The following is a 16,383-nucleotide window of genomic DNA, read 5'->3' as shown; positions in this document are numbered from 1 at the left end:
AAGCCTATAAATTATGACATAGTGATTAACATGTAATTTAAATATATTTAAACAACAATTATATCACATTTCCAGCCCGGCTAATTGGCCTCACAGATGTTCCCTTGTAGCTGCATTGCCCTTCCAGGGGGAAAATGAATGAGGTGCTTTTTATCATGGAAAACAGAAAAAAAAAAAGCAAATGAAAAAAAATGGAAACAGAAAAATTAAAAAAAAGCCAGTAGCCCTAAAATCAATGAATGCTAAAGGGATTTTGCTTAGCACCCCCCCCCCCCCCATTTTAATGTAGAAAACTAGAAAGAGCATGAAGACACTCCTGTTACTGTGATGGTATCTGGCAGCGTGTCCAGATCCAGATTTGGCAGGAGGCTGATGGAAAGACTTGTCAAAGCAGGGACAGCGCCTGCATTCTAATACAGCATGGCCTCTTTTCAAGAGGTCGTTATGTTTTTTATTTTTTTTTTAAAGATTTTGTTTATTCATTCATGAGAGTCAGAGAGAGGGAGAGAGAGAGAGAGTGGCAGAGGGAGAAGCCGACTCCCCACTGAGCAGAGAGCCCGATGTAGGACTCGATCCCAGGACCCGGGAGTCATGACCTGAGCTGAAGGCAGATGCCCAAACATCTGAGCCACCCAGGTGCCCCAAGAGGTCCAGTTATTTTTAACACAACCTTTTTACAATCGAAGGCAGTCTAGCCATGAATATATATAATAAAGCATTTCCTGATAAAGTATAATTTACGGGTTTTTCCTTTCATCACTTATCCCTCAAGTTTTATAAAAATCAAACTGGATAGGGACGCCTGGGTGGCTCAGTTGGTTAGGCAGCTGCCTTTGGCTCAGGTCATGATCCCAGTGTCCTGGGATCCAGTCCCACATCGGGCTCCTTGCTTGGCAGGGAGCCTGCTTCTCCCTCTGCCTCTGCCTGCCTCTCTGTCTGCCTATGCTCGCTCGCTCTCTCTCCCTCTATCCCTGACAAATAAATAAATAAAATCTTAAAAAAAAAAAAAATCAAACTGGATAGCCATAGCCGTCCGTGCCATTTCCTGAGCTGTGATTCTAGTCCAACGCTACCCAGTACGGGAACTATTGTAATGTAAGAGGTGAAGGAATGGCAGTAATTACTCATATTTTGGAATAGCTGTCTTCTAATATGCAATCGTAGAATTCAAATAAATTCACCGCAGCTTCGTCTTACTCTTGCCTTTCTTCTGATAATCTCCAGTAATATTTGATCGTTCAGTATAAATTGCAAAAGGCCAGTGGTTCTATCTCTGTCTCTCCTAGTGTCTCATGGTATCTCCAGCATCTACCATAGTTCCTGTGCTTTCACGGTAGAGGTTTAATAAATATTTGTCAAATGCTTGCTCAATAATTGGGTTTTAATGATAGGGTAAAGGCCAAGGTCTATAATATGATAAAGTTCCTCCAGGCACTAGTCGTATTTCCCATACCATCTCTCTATTTTCCATATTACTGGATTATATGGCAAATTTCCCCTCAAATTTTATGAAAAAGTGTATTTAATTTTATATCTTTCTAAAAGATAACAAAATATACCTATACTGAAAATGATGTGGAAAACAGGGAAGCATTTTTTTTTAATTTAAAAAAAATTTTTTAAAGATTTTATTTATTTATTTGAGAGAGAGAGAGAGAGAGAGAGAGCATGAGCAGAGGGAGAGGCAGAGAGAGAGAAGCTGACAGGGAGCCCAGGGCAGGGTTCGACCCCAGGACCTTGAGATCATGACCTGTGAAGACAGATGCGTAACAGACTGAGCCACCCAGGTGCCCTAGGAAGCATTTTTAAATGCCTCTTGATCAGTAGCTTTGGCATTTTGATTGCTTGACTTTAAAAATCTGATTTAGCAGATGTGAATGCTTAAATTTTTATCTATCCTCTATGTTTTTATAGTAGTACACAGCTTACCAAGTTCATTTCTATACACCTTCTTACTTTGTCTTCATTAAGATACAAGGAGTGAGAGGCCAAGGATAAAAATGAGATCTGAGGTGCTTCACGACTGACCACATCACTTGTAACTGGAACTGGGGCTAGAGATCTGACAAATCATAAAACAATGTGTCTCCTGGACAATACTACCTCCTATGCTTAGCATATTAAATATGTCTCTAAATATATCTTCAAGACGTTCTTAGTTATTAGAGAAGGAAAGAGATCAATAGTTTCTATCCCATCATGTAAATGACTGAAGTTTTGAAGAAAGTTAAAATGTAAACTTAATGTAAGATTTCAGACCTTGGTCCTTGATTAGTCCAGGAGACTACATTAATTATAAGAAATTGTGTTATCTGGTTGCTATTAATTTACATTAAACAGTTAATCTCCATGGAACCATATTTTTCTTGGAGTTTGTTTTATGAATATCTAAAGTGAAAAACACTGGCCTGGAATAATACTTAGCCGAGTTTCATACATGTATGCAGAGAATGCAAACTTCCTAAAAGCAACGATTTTTATCTGCATTATTCATTATCTCCGTTGTCCAGGAAAGTGCCTGGCACATAGATAGTAGATTCTCAAGAAATGTATGTAAAATATGTATATTATTAAGAAATGGTGCTGATATTCACATCACCCCTCTACTTACCCTAAGGAATATTATCCTTAATATTTTATCATATTTTTATATCTACTTTTATTTAGCCCATAGGATGGAGTATTAAGTTATAAGAATACAGATGCCCTTTTTAAAAAACTGAAATCTAATTTTAACTGATTCTAAATACATGAAAGTAATGTATGCAAAGCATAGTTCCAGGAAGATAATTAATTTTCCAAGATTTTCTTGTTTCTTAACTTACAAAAAATCAGACTGAGGAGAAAATAGTATGTATTTTTTTTTTAAAGGAAAGGGTAAGAAATTGACCCTTTGCTGCAATAGTGAAAATAAATGTAACTTGGTAATAAAAATTATTCAAGGAAAATTGAAACCCACTTCCATCTCCTTGTGGATAAGTTCCTTTTTATAAGAGAGAATCAGTGCTGTGGTATATGGCCATTTTAGCCATACAACATGTAAGGAAGGAAATGGTTCTTTATTTAAAACTGTAGTTAATTATTTACCATTTTTGTCTTTCTTCTAGGGTTAATCAGAAAAATATTCATTATCAACTTAATTTTTAATCTATTTAAAATTTTACTTTATTTCTATATTATTTTTCTTTTCAGGGATTGAATTAAAATATTTAATATTCTCAAAACATAAAAATTAACTCATTTGTAGCCAGAGTGCATAAAATTTTACCATTTAGCAAACTTCACTGTTGTGCATGTTTTCCCCTTTGGTTCATACAATTCATGTGGCTTTTCTTTTCTTTTTTCTTTTTTTTTCTTTTCATTCATATTACCTCTTATTATATCCATCATTCCATTTTTCTTTCCTATTAGAGTGAAATTGGACACAGCCCTCCTCCTGCCTACACCCCCATGTCAGGAGTAAGTATTTCATGATCAACCTTCATCTTTTAGTATTTTTGGTCTTTGCTTATCATGTTTCTTCTCTCTTGTCTCCCTATAGTTTCCTCATTTTGCTTTTGCCAACAGTGAGTTAAGAATTTGCTATAGATGGTAGAGCTGGCTTTGTGGATATGTTTTATCTCTGTAGATAATCCAAAACTGAGAGGCCAAGCATCAAAAGTAGCTTTCAATTTTTTCTTGAAGGGTTTACCTGGACTCAGAAATTATGCTTCTAGTTGAGGAAGTTATCATTATTTCCATGATTATAGGTTGTGTGCTAAAAAGTCAGAGTCTCTGTAATGATTCCCCTATTTGGGTACTTGGGGACTCAAAGTCATAGCAACCGCAGAAGAGAAGGCAGGAAGAAAATATCACCATCCAAATCTCTGTTCTTAATGTCAACTGTCTACAGTTAATAATGCTTTCATTTGTCATGAAATTTGAATTATATATCAAAAATAGGTGACTGTGGAAAATAACATGAAATAGTTTATATGAGATCATGTGCTAGGTGGTCAGTGACATTTAAATATGTATTTCCAAATTCTTTCCCCAGGTTTACTTTTAAAGAAAAATTGGAATTTTAGGTGGTTGTAACTCAAACTTGTTAGCTATTCAGGGGAAACAATTAAGAAACTCTGGCTTTTGTCTGAAAGACAAGTTTTACTATCCTTTTGGCTATTTCTTTTTTACTGTTGTTTCTAATAACTTCTGTCTAAATGTGTCTCTCTATTGACAGAACCAGTTTGTATACCGAGATGGGGGGTTTGCTGCCGAGCAAGGAGTGCCTGTGCCCTACAGAGCCACAACCAGCACGATCCCAGAAGCACCACTTGCTCAGGGGGCTACAGCCGAGATTTTTGATGACTCCTGTTGTAACGGCACCCTACGCAAGCCAGCGGCACCCCATGTCCAGGAGGATAGCAGCACCCAGAGGTACAGCGCTGACCCCACAGTGTTTGCCCCGGAACGGAGCCCACGAGGAGAGCTGGATGAAGAGGGTTACATGACCCCTATGCGAGATAAACCTAAACAAGGTACAAACAAAATGTGCAGAAATGATTGTCATTCTGCATTTCACTTTCATCAAAATGAGCAATATAATATAGAAGGGAAATTGCCAAACCACTGGACATCGTAACATTTGTGACCCAGAAAAGACCTGGGCTGTTGCTCTTTGTAGCATACTGTCCAAATCCACAACATTTACACCATCTGAATCTCAGGTACCACCTGATTAGGAATATGATTTTTAACAAGATCCCCATGTAACTCTTATGTGAAATCAAGCCTGAGAAGCACTGATCTAAACTTACCTTCATAGGAATATCTCTATTGAATATTTGAGTTAGGTAGCACATCGCAAGATTTTAGAGCCGTGGCTTTATTGAACTTACTGTTGAGTTCATAAAGACTGGTATTTTGATGGTACCAATAAAAGATTTGTAAAGAGTTCTTTACAATCTTGCATCATTTGGGTGATGTTGGTCATTATAGGAGATTATGATTCCTTATATGATATGTTTCAAAAATTAAAGTTCTGACACTACATTTACTTATAGGTATACCATCATGTCTTGAAAATAATTCAGTTTGTGGTTCTACAAAGCTCAGCGATGACTGTACAAATTTACTAGCAGAAATATTAGACATACAAATCAAATGGCTTTTTCAGCTTTGAAAAATCCACTTTCCTTCCATATAACAGCATCACATGAAGGAGAAGATGGATAATTGTTATTAAAAATTAATGATTATGTCTCAGAGTCTTCAAAGTCAAGTAAACTTTAAGACTCCATATGAGGGCCCATTATGCTTCTGAATATATGATTATGTTTAATTTTATAAAATGCAATTAAGGGATCCCTAAGTACACATTATAAATAACTTATTAAAGAATATCTATGTAGAGGCATAGATAGGTATTACAATACTGAAGAATTAGATGCTTTGGAAGAATTGGATTGCAGACCACTACTGACACAAATGTAAGTTTTGAGAAGGTTTGGCAGATCACCCTAAAAGTACAATACTCTCTGGGAAGAGTTTCACCTCAACCATAGAGTTGTTGCTCCAAGTAGATAGATAAGTAGATTGGATTGATCAAAGGTACTATGAACCTTCTAGGAGAAAACACAAAACTTCTGAGTCTAAAGACTCACTCTAGAGCATCCCTTGATTTTGTCCCTGAGTATAAGCTTCTATAGAAGATTATTGTACACCAGCCTACTTCTCAGAGAGCAGAGAATGTTAGTACAGACATTCTTACACTTTCAGTTAAGAGGTTTCAGAAAACTGGTAAGGAAAATCAAATTCTGCTTCCCTTAGAAGCTGTTGTTTTTTGGGGTGTTTTTCCACACATTTTTCTTAAAATGACCATCGCTTTGAAAACCGTTCAAATTCCAACATGCTATGAAGTGAAAAGTACTCCCTACTCCTTTAGGGACAATAATGAAAATAGTACAGTAGAACAAGAAGGCTGCTCAAGGGATTTTCGATCTGAATTCTAGTTCAGTACTAGTTGTATCCTTCATACATCATTTAATCTAGGCTTTCTGTTTATAAAGCTGAAAAAAATATGGCTTCCACTTCCTTCCCTACAGGGTTGTTGTGAGCATGACTTAAGTTCCTGTCATTCCAATATATGATGGTGGGATAGTCATTACTATCTTTTAACTTGCCCATTATGCTAAATACTGAAGTATATCAAGCAGGCCTATATCCAGGGGCAAATCACCCTGACTTGATGAGATTATTTTTCTCTACTTGTCAAGCTAAGTATAGGGGATAGAAAAGAAAGTTTGTTTCAGAATGGTGGCATCTCAACGAACAGTTGTGCTCTTTCCCTGCCCCAACACCAAAATAGAAATAGCTAAAGTATCATATCTGTGTCTACATTAAAAGAGAGGGTAAGACTATCTACTGTATATGGGAATATAGGCCTATATATACTGTATACATAGAGGTGGAATTAAATTTAAGAAGAGCAGCATTGATTAACACCTTTTTAAAAAATTCCAGGTCAATATTCTGTAGTAATTTATTAGATCGAATCATGCATAACAGCCACTACTATGAATGGTTTCAACCTACAAAACAATTACTTCATATGATCAAACTAACAGCTTGTTAGTTTGTGATTATGGTTAGCTAGTGGAAGTGAATGTTCTAATTACACTTTATTCTTAGGCATATGTATTGTCACACAAGTCAATTTAGCAGCATGTTAGATATCAATCAGATTTTATTAGTTGAGTCTTTTCTTTAGATATTTCCTTTCCTATGTGTAAAGCTTTCTGGGGAACATCTGTAATCAAATCCATTTTACCTATATGGACATTATAGCAAAACACACAGACTGAAAAATGTCATTCCTTCACTTCATCCATTCATCTTGGCATGGACTTAAGCTATAGACATTTTGATTTTCCAGTACCCTTTTTAGGAATTCTAATTTCTCCACATTTCAAAGCTCTTTAATCTGGATAGATTGTCCTATTTTTCAACAACAACAAAAAATACTGACTTTTAGAAAATGGAAGCATTTAAACAAGTAGCCTCTTTTGTAGGAGAAACAAATGCAATTAGGAGGAAAGAGGAACAATCTAGAAGACAGGAAGTCTGCTTCCCGACTCTTTAGTCATTAAGAGTTTTGGCCCACCTACTCTTTCTTACTCTTTTGTCATATGACAAAAGTAATCAATGAAGTAATCAACGAAATGGTTTTGTGAAAACTCATGAAAACAAATCCATGGCTTAATTGGTCTGGAAAAAGAAGATAACCATCCTGTACAACCTTGGTCTGATTAACACATTCCAGAAAGTAGATATTGACTAATATTTGTGTATTCCCCCAGAATACCTGAACCCTGTGGAGGAGAACCCTTTTGTTTCTCGGAGGAAAAACGGAGACCTTCAAGCTTTGGATAATCCCGAATATCACAACGCTTCCAATGGTCCACCCAAGGCAGAGGATGAGTATGTGAATGAGCCACTGTACCTCAACACCTTTGCCAACGCATTGGGGAATGCCGAGTACCTGAAGAACAATGTACTGTCTGTGCCAGAGAAGGCCAAGAAAGCATTCGACAACCCTGACTACTGGAACCACAGCCTGCCACCTCGCAGCACCCTTCAACACCCAGACTACCTGCAGGAGTACAGCACAAAATATTTTTATAAACAAAATGGACGGATCCGGCCTATTGTGGCAGAGAATCCTGAATACCTCTCTGAGTTCTCGCTGAAGCCCGGCACTGTGCTGCCTCCTCCACCCTACAGACACCGAAATACTGTGGTGTAAGCTCAACAGTGGCTTTAAGATAGAGACACACCCGCTCCAATTTCCCTGCCGCCTCTCTTTCTCTTAAGGTCTTCCTTCTATTCCCAAGGCCAGTAGTTTTGACACTTCCCAGTGGAAGATATAGAGATGCAATGATAGTCATGTGCTTATCTAACTTGAACATTAGACGGAAGAACTGAAAGAGAAAGATAGGAGGAACCACACTGTTTCTTCATTTCTCTGCATGGGTTGGTCAGGAGATTGAAACAGCTAGAGTAGGACCAGCAAATAATAAGGCAATACTGCATGCTGTCAAGCTAGTTCTCAATGTTTTCTCTTTTTCTCTTTCTTTCTTTTTCTTTTTCTTTTTCTTTTTCTTTTCTTTTTCTTTCTTTTTTTTTTTTTTTAAAGCAAATGACTGAAAGACCCATGCTATCTGTTCCTACCTGTAGGAACTGATCTGTATATTTTCAGTACCCTTGGAAATCGTAATAAATTTTCCATTAGAACAAAAGGATAACCTTTTCTATAACATATGATAGTAACTGAGATAGAAAATCCATGTTCTTTTCCCAATGGTTTCTATCCTGATAAGCAAGAACGGACAACTCAGCTTTCATAATTTCTTAACTTTCTCAAAGTTATAATAAGTAATTATGTTTGGAGGGATATTTTTGGTCTTTTTGTTTCATTTTGTTTTGCTTTGGTCTGTCCCTTTATATTACTTTTACCCCCATATATTTTGACTTTAATTTCTGATTGGAAATATTTTTACATCAGAGCTTCTTATGTATTGTTATAAATTGACAGAACTGTAAAAAAAATTTTAATATGGTGCAGTGACCATTATTTTAAATATATAGCCTTCAAATTTAGAAGGGGAGGCCAAGACACTAGTCAAGTGTAACATCAAATCTAACTGTTGTGCTTTACACTATTGAATATGTATCCCCACTTCCTTTACATTCTTCAACATTTTCTTCTCCATAAATGACAGTAACAAAGGCAGTTGATAATGTAAAAAGTAAAAGGGAAACTAAGAGACAGTTCCGTGTGGTTCATGAAAACTACTGACACTTTCAGGGGTGGTCCAATGGGGAATCCATTGAACTGGAAGAGACACTGGATTGGGTATGTCTAACTGGCAGATACTCAGAAATGTAGTTTGCACTTAAGCTATAATTTTATTTGTTCTCTTTCTGAACTCCATTTTGGATTTTGAATGAAGCAATATGGAAGCAACCAGCAAAATAATTAATTTAAGTACATTTTTTAAAAAAGAGCTAAGATAAAGAAAGACTGTGGAAATGCCAAACCAAGCAAATTAGGACTTTGGAACAGTATCCAGAGATTATGGTGAGAGGGCCAGCACATTATCTACAAATGATATCACATTTGCTACACAAGGAAAGTTATCCAGTTTGTATACTCCACGTGAAGGAATGTAAGTAAAGATTGGCTTGATTCCATGGAATTTCTAGTATGAGACTCTATTTATATTAAGTAGAAGGTAACTCTTTGCACATAAATTGGTATAATAAAAAATACACAAACATTCACAGTTTATAGGTAGGTTCTTGGGTCAAAGGTTGTAAATAAACGTGAAAAAATTCTCATGTAATTATTTTAATATCCAACATACTAATCTTTTGATACTTTGTATAATAATACTTTCTTCAAATATATCATCCTAATTCTAGAACCATCTTTTTATGTATAATTTTTAAAGAATACCTACTAAGATGAGCAATGGGAACAAATGTTAGGAATGAGTCTCCTGGAACAAGAAAATCAGGTAGTCTCTCTTTTCTAAGAAAATCTGCTTGGACAGTCATATGAGTTAATTTTTTTTTAATGTTAAAATTTTGGCATCAAATTCAAGTCTACTGCCAAAAAAAAACATCAATGAGACTAAAAATCTTTGTTGGTAAAGCAGAGAGTTTACAGAGAGGGAAAAAAATGCAAAGAGCTCTAGGTTTCTTCCTGTTTTGAAAAAATAAGTCAATCCATCCATTCAACTCCCTTATTTTTTCAACTGATAATTATTTAGAGTCTACTAAAAGCACTCTGTAAGTGGGGAATATCAACATAAATGCAATATTATCCCTAACTTAATGATTTGAAGTCATTTTATTTAGAATAACATTTGAATTTCCCCCATAAATTCAAGGAATAAGATTTTATGGACTACTTTGTGAGCAGTCATCATAAAATCCATTGTTTGTTAGAAAACCTAGTGTGAACTCATTTGGAACACAAATTAAACAACCTACAATTTACCAGAGTTAACAAATAAGATAGTTTCATCCAAACAGGAATTGGTGGAAGGATATTGCCTCACTGGCTAATTGACCTATCTGGATTCTACTTTGACCATTAAGTCAACAGTAGGTGTTGTTCTCTGGCAAAGAACATTGGAGGCATCAGGACTGGTTTCTTACTAAGTTATGAGGAAAAAGGTAAGCTAAAAGAGTGAAGTGGAGAAAGGGAGAGGTTTGTAAGACCCCTTCTAATGAGGTTCAACATGAACTTTTCTGAGTTGAAGACACAGAATGACTTAGGGGCTACAGCCCAACAGCTTCAAATTCTCCCACCCATTCAGAAGAATCTCCAGAGAAAGGGGACCTCACATAATTTCTTGTAAGAATTTGGATATAAGCCTCCCTTTCCAAATAAATCTATACCAACTTACCACTGACAGCATCCTTTTTGACTACTAGAACTTTTTTTTTTCCTTCTGATTTACAATAGTCATGGTTTCTTCTGGGATATGGAAAACAGAATCACTTATTTTGAGAAGGAAAGAAAAATAATTTTCTTACTGTTAAGGTAATAGAATGTATTCAGTGAATGTAGTTTCCGTCATTCTAAGAACACAAAACCCTTATACATCAGGTAATCTACCACTAACAACTAGAGATAGAAGCAAGTGTAATCCGAAAAGACCCAAAATGCTTCACAAAAACCACTTTATTGTTCCTTTTGAATGATTTCTATAGTACATTTTTTTATTTTAGTTGTTTTTGTCAACTGGAAAAATATATTTCGATGTGTATGAAAGGAAGAAAAGAATTGTTTTACCTGTTCCAAAAAATAACTTACTCAACCCAGCAAAGTGAAATTTTAAAATGCCATTTGAAGCCTGCAAAGTGCATCAGAATATCAAATCTCAGAGGCCAGTTGTAGCAATTCGAACATGCAGAACCAATTAAGTAAATCTGAGGAAAATTAGCAGTAAAGTTACACAGACTATATTTTTTAAGTCACCAAATAGCCGATCTTGGGGAATCCCATCTACAGATAAGGAAACACTGTATAACTAAATGGATGTTTGAAGAGCCATTCTTTGGTTCTTACATGAAAAAAGATGTTCTCTAAATCAGAGTAGACCCAGAACCACAAAGCATCCTGCACCATAAAGAGGTGCTTGGACTACTGAGTAACATTTGGTTTTCCAAATTTTTGTGTCAGAGGTTAGGGTGAGAGTTCTTTCTCAAGTAATATTCTTGAAATTGAATTAAAAACAGTGCAAACTCATATTTTATTAAAATATTCAAACTAAAAATATGAGCTTCTCTTTTAGTAGATCAGAAAGAATGGTTATTTGTATATTGAGATACAGAAAAGAAGAGAAGTGCTCTAAATGTTATGAGGTATGTGTTAATACCTTCTAAAAGTGGGACATGACATGAAGATCATGCATATTCCCAAAGCTGAGGACAAATCAGTAGTAGAAGGTCTGTGAGGTTCTGCTGCTAGATGAAGTCCAAAGGGCTATCAAATGCTTTTTGAAGTGTCAAGGTGAAAGGAAAAATAAAATTGCTTCAGCCTGACAGGGAAGGATGTAAATACATGTTTTCTAGAGCTAACTAATCTTTGTTTCAAAACCTGAATTATTCATCCATCTATAAATGTTGATTATTTAACTAGTATGTAGTTCATAAGGTAATAGAAAAGATGATCATGAGAGCATGTATATAGCTGGGCAAAACCATGATAATGCTGTAAGATGTAGATTTAGTTAGTTATCAGATATTAAATGATTTTAATATTATTAAATAAATCAAACTAGAAAATTAACCACAAACTACTATGTAACAAAATAAAATGCAGGTTATGAACACGTAGGATGGATTTTGCATAGTAAAAAATAAGTTTGCCATTTAAAATTGTTATTTGTTAGGTTTAGCAGAAAGTAGGCATATAAAGAGCTGGTTCCACTTGTGAAAATTTGTTTTAAAGCATTGCAATTAAATTTTTTTCATTCACTTATTCTTTTGCCATCTTTAATTGCATTAACTATGAAGAGAATGTTTTTTAAAATTTAATTTGCAAACACCACCTTGCAGAGTTTAACAGACAAATATGTTATATGACTTTAAGTAAGAGGTCTTCAAAACGAAGTAAAGGAAATGTAAATGTTCTATTACCTTATGCAGAGAAAAAGACTGAGTGGTGCCCTTTATTTAGTAAACAAACAAAATGCATTTAATTTGTGAAATATCCCTTTTTTCCCGTGCTACCTTCCCATTTCCAAAAACAAAAAGAAGCAATTAGTTAACAATATTCTGATAAATAGTACAAGCATTTCAAACTGCTGTTATTTCCATTATTTTGGACTCTAGTTATTAGACTGATGGTTTTTAATATTGCAAATGAGGAGTCCAGGTGTATAAATTTCTAGTCATTAGAAAGCCAGATATACTAACTTCTGTATATGCCAAAGGCAAGAAAATTCTGCTGTGCCTCTTTTTGTGTATATGGACTTTGAAGGGCAGCCTTGTACCCATGTAGACACATGAAGGCAGACTCATGTCTCCTGATTTCCATTTGCATAAGAATGAATGACATTATACAGATGTAGATTAGATGTGATTTTAAAATAAAAGTCCTCAGTGGAGACCTTGATTTTACTAATATTACAATGGGGCCAGCTTTTATACTTCTGGGTAGAATGAATACAACTTTTCTAATCCCAGAGATGCCTTTGCAAGAATAGTTCTCTCCATACTTAACAGCATGAAGCTAATGTGGGCACCACGTTGGGTCAGGAACTCTTGAGTTTGTATGGACAAATGGCTTTTAACATCGTGGACTGCTTCATTCTTTTCATTAAAAGGCAAGTTTTTATAAAATAGTAGAAATCTCAGACACTGTTCAGGTGCCACTGTTTTTGTAGAGGTACAAAAATGTAGGCTGTGTCACTTTTGCAGACTCCTGCCTCACCTCTTTCCTGCCAGGTGATATGTTGGGCAGAAGAAAATGCTTCTCTTTCAGTTATGAGCTGAAAACACTCTAAGCCCCAGCTTCCTGGGAGTTAGTTTTTAGACCCATGCTTCTCTTGGAAATTACCCCTTGACGGTCAACTTTGTGAGTAAGTGTTTATCTTATTAGGAGTTACAGAAAATTAATTTCTCTCGAGATTTAAAGAAAAATACCACCCTTGCTTCTTTCCCCATTGACACAATCACCTCTCTTCTCTTTACTGTCTACCATCCTCTTCAAAGTGGCCCTCTTGAGGCTGTACCTCTCTGAAGCCATAGTGGATCTCTGAGATCCCATACATTGCTTTGTGGAAACACTGACTTAGCCTCTGTCCTCAAATGCCTGACTTTTCTATAAATGATTCTAACAATGTGGACATTGTTAAAAATACTTCTCAAAGAAATTACTGCACAGAGTATTCTTTATGATATAAAAATTACGTTATTCCATAAAGATCGATTCTCTTACAATATCCTTCTCTGCAGGAATTTGAGTCGAGTCAGCCCTGTGATGAATCTTGAAACTCACATATGTGCACGTACCCGTGGTAGGACTTAGATTTAATCTTTTCATTAGAAACTTAGATATAATCAGAAGTTAGTTTTGCCAACAAATTAACTTATTTACTTTATATATTTATTTTATTCCTGATCGCAAATATTTCACAGCTGCTGTACTTTTTTTTCATAAATGAAGAGTCTTATTATCAGAAAGGTAAAGGCTATTCAGCTTTGAGACCCACCTGTAATTCTTTATTGGACCATTCATCTATCTGACCAATACATAATGAGGGCAGTTTCACTGCAACAAAAATCTATGTTATCTAGTAAGTTGCCACCTTTTCTCTATTTTTGATTTTTAAGGACATTTTTATTTCAATGCTCTAACAAATTTTACCCATATCGTCTGAAGTGGTTTTATTTGCACAAATATACAAATATAAGGAAACCAAGTTTCGTACCTGTAGACAATAGTCTGACTTGTCCAAACCACTTTGCCTTTACTGCTATTTTTATCTCTAATGTGTAGATGTTTCCCCCCAGCCTGCAGCTCTTTGGAAATAAATCAAATCATACCTCCTACATATTGACATAACCTGGTTCTTGAGTATCATTTCCAGATTCTTTAGTTAATGGGGGTTGTACATTGTCCCTAATGTGAGAGTCATTTTCCTGTATATTTCTGGATCTCTCAGGGGCTGGGAGGGGGGGGGGGGAGTGAGGGGACTACACCATAGCACTCCAAGAACCCTTTTGGGCTTACTCCAGTAATCAAGTATGGAAGTTATTTTCTAAGTGTAGATATGTAAGCTGTTCTTTTAAAGTAAGGTACTTTGAAAAATGTAGCATAAATTGGTACTGCTGTTAAATGGGTCGATTATAAAACTGAGCAGCTGTGTGAGGGCAGCTAACTTTGAATGCACACCTCACTGGCTGGTGTGTCTACATCTCCCGTTGTGACCACCAGGGACTTGCATTGCTGCATGTCGGAACTGCATCATTACATGGTATGACTAGTTCATCTCTTTTTTAGGCACCATTATAGCAAGATCAAATGAAAATGAGAACTGTCTGTCAGACAATTCATAGCACAAAAAAACAAAGTCATGTTAAATCGTCTCTCAAACACTCATCTCATACGTGCATCCAAGTAGTTGACTAAGATCAGTTCAGGTGATAAAGGGAGACATTTTACCGAAAAGGCAGAGGCTTATATACATTTGTATTCATTTCCTTATGTTCTTAACTTGTAAAAAGAAAACAAGCCCTCTTTCTTGTGAAGTATCTTCAAAGGGCAGGGGTGCAAAAATTCCTAGCTGGTAAGCCATCAATGTTTCATTTAAATCCCAGTGTTCAAAGTTAGCTGCCTTTTTGAAATAAACAAACAAAAAAATACTACTGTATGTTTGAAAATGTGAATAGTATTTTTATAGCTTGTTAAAGACATGGCTAGTTGCATTTGTAAATAAGGATATTGTTGCTTTGATTTTCTTTTGTGGACATCTTTATTTGGGACATAATGTCTTTAGGATTGATTTGTATATAAGTAATTGGCTTGTGATTGTTTCCTTTTGGTTGGAAGTTATCCTTTTGACATTACTTGTGATTCTGTGTTCAGCACTATTGTGACGTGTTCAACCTCTGCACTCGCTTACACAATAGGATATGCCAATTGTGTGTGGTGTAATGTTATTTTGATTTTTTTCTATTTTATCTATGAAGGATTATGCACTTAACACATACTAACTTTTTTAATGTTAGGTCTATTTTTAGTATAATTTCCCTTATTCTTTCTTCTCTGCCAACCCTTCACCCCATTCTACTTTCCTTCCCCCAATTTCTGTTGTTATTTGAGAATGAGGGACAAACAGTATTTTAAATTTCTGTAATTAGGCTTTTCAGTTAGTTCTCAAGGATCCTCTCTTGGCTCTTGGGAAAGAATTGTACCTGTATAAGGCAATTATAGAATGCGACCTGCTTTGCCTCATTCCGTACTGATCATCCCAGCTGAACAATTTGAAAACTGTTCTGCCTTTTTGTTACATGAATCTGTCAGAAATATATTTTTAATTTAATATAAATGAAATTCAATAAAATATGAAACAAATGTTCTCTTCTGTGTCAGAAATTTGTCATACGAAAAACCAATTAGGAAAGAGGAAGATTTGTTCTAGATTTAATAATTTTAAGATGTGAACATGAGCTTATTTTTGTCCGCATTTATGAATGCCATTAATTATTCCTTGGAGCTCTTTGGTTGTTTGGAATGTGATACCTCCCATATGTTTTTACCATCTAACACATATGCCTATTGATGTGTACAGACTTACTCCTCCGTGCAGACTGCTTTATTAAGTTTTGTTTCTTTGAGAATTTTATATATATGTGTGTGTGTGTGTGTGTGTGTGTGTGTGTGTGTATAAAATATTTGGTAGGTGATACCCAAGAGAAGTAATATTTTCTTACAAATTTTTTTCTTTTTGCCCTCTTGGCAATTTACACAAATGGTTCTGGCAAATCTTTTGTTAAAAAGTATATCAAATGTTAGTACCATGCTTAAAGAGCAGGAGAGGGAATGGGTCCATAAATAGTCAATGAACTGACTGCTGATTTTAGATGAGCCTGTAGAAATGTGTGAGAGTAATTTTAGAGACACTGATGATGTGAAAATGTTCCTCTCTCAAGTTTCTTATTCTAACTTCTATTTCAAATACTGTTTTTTACTCCTTCATGCCTCCCAAGTGTAAGAATTTTAAGATTCCAGTAACTTTTCATTCAAGATTCTATTACCCTTTCAAGCTACTAGGGTATTTGTTTACATATGATCTCAAATGAGTCAGTGGACAGAAAGTGTAT

General features: G+C 35.5%; 1 protein-coding gene across 1 annotated transcript in view; it reads left to right on the top strand.

The window, feature by feature from the left end:
- The window catches only part of ERBB4 (erb-b2 receptor tyrosine kinase 4), a 1,176,406-nt gene extending 1,160,767 nt beyond the window's left edge, over nucleotides 1–15,639 (top strand). The window contains exons 25-27 of the mRNA XM_059395472.1: nucleotides 3,412–3,459; nucleotides 4,220–4,517; nucleotides 7,338–15,639. Coding sequence (XP_059251455.1) covers nucleotides 3,412–3,459; nucleotides 4,220–4,517; nucleotides 7,338–7,783 — 792 coding nt within the window. The 3' untranslated portion in view covers nucleotides 7,784–15,639. The remainder of the gene's footprint in view (nucleotides 1–3,411; nucleotides 3,460–4,219; nucleotides 4,518–7,337) is intronic.
- Nucleotides 15,640–16,383: the final 744 nt, after the last annotated feature.

This window comes from Mustela nigripes, chromosome 3 (genome assembly GCF_022355385.1).
Source record: "Mustela nigripes isolate SB6536 chromosome 3, MUSNIG.SB6536, whole genome shotgun sequence".
Lineage (NCBI taxonomy): Eukaryota > Metazoa > Chordata > Mammalia > Carnivora > Mustelidae > Mustela > Mustela nigripes.
The sequence above is the reverse complement of the archived record's forward strand: the minus strand, read 5'-3'. Positions and strand labels throughout refer to the sequence as shown.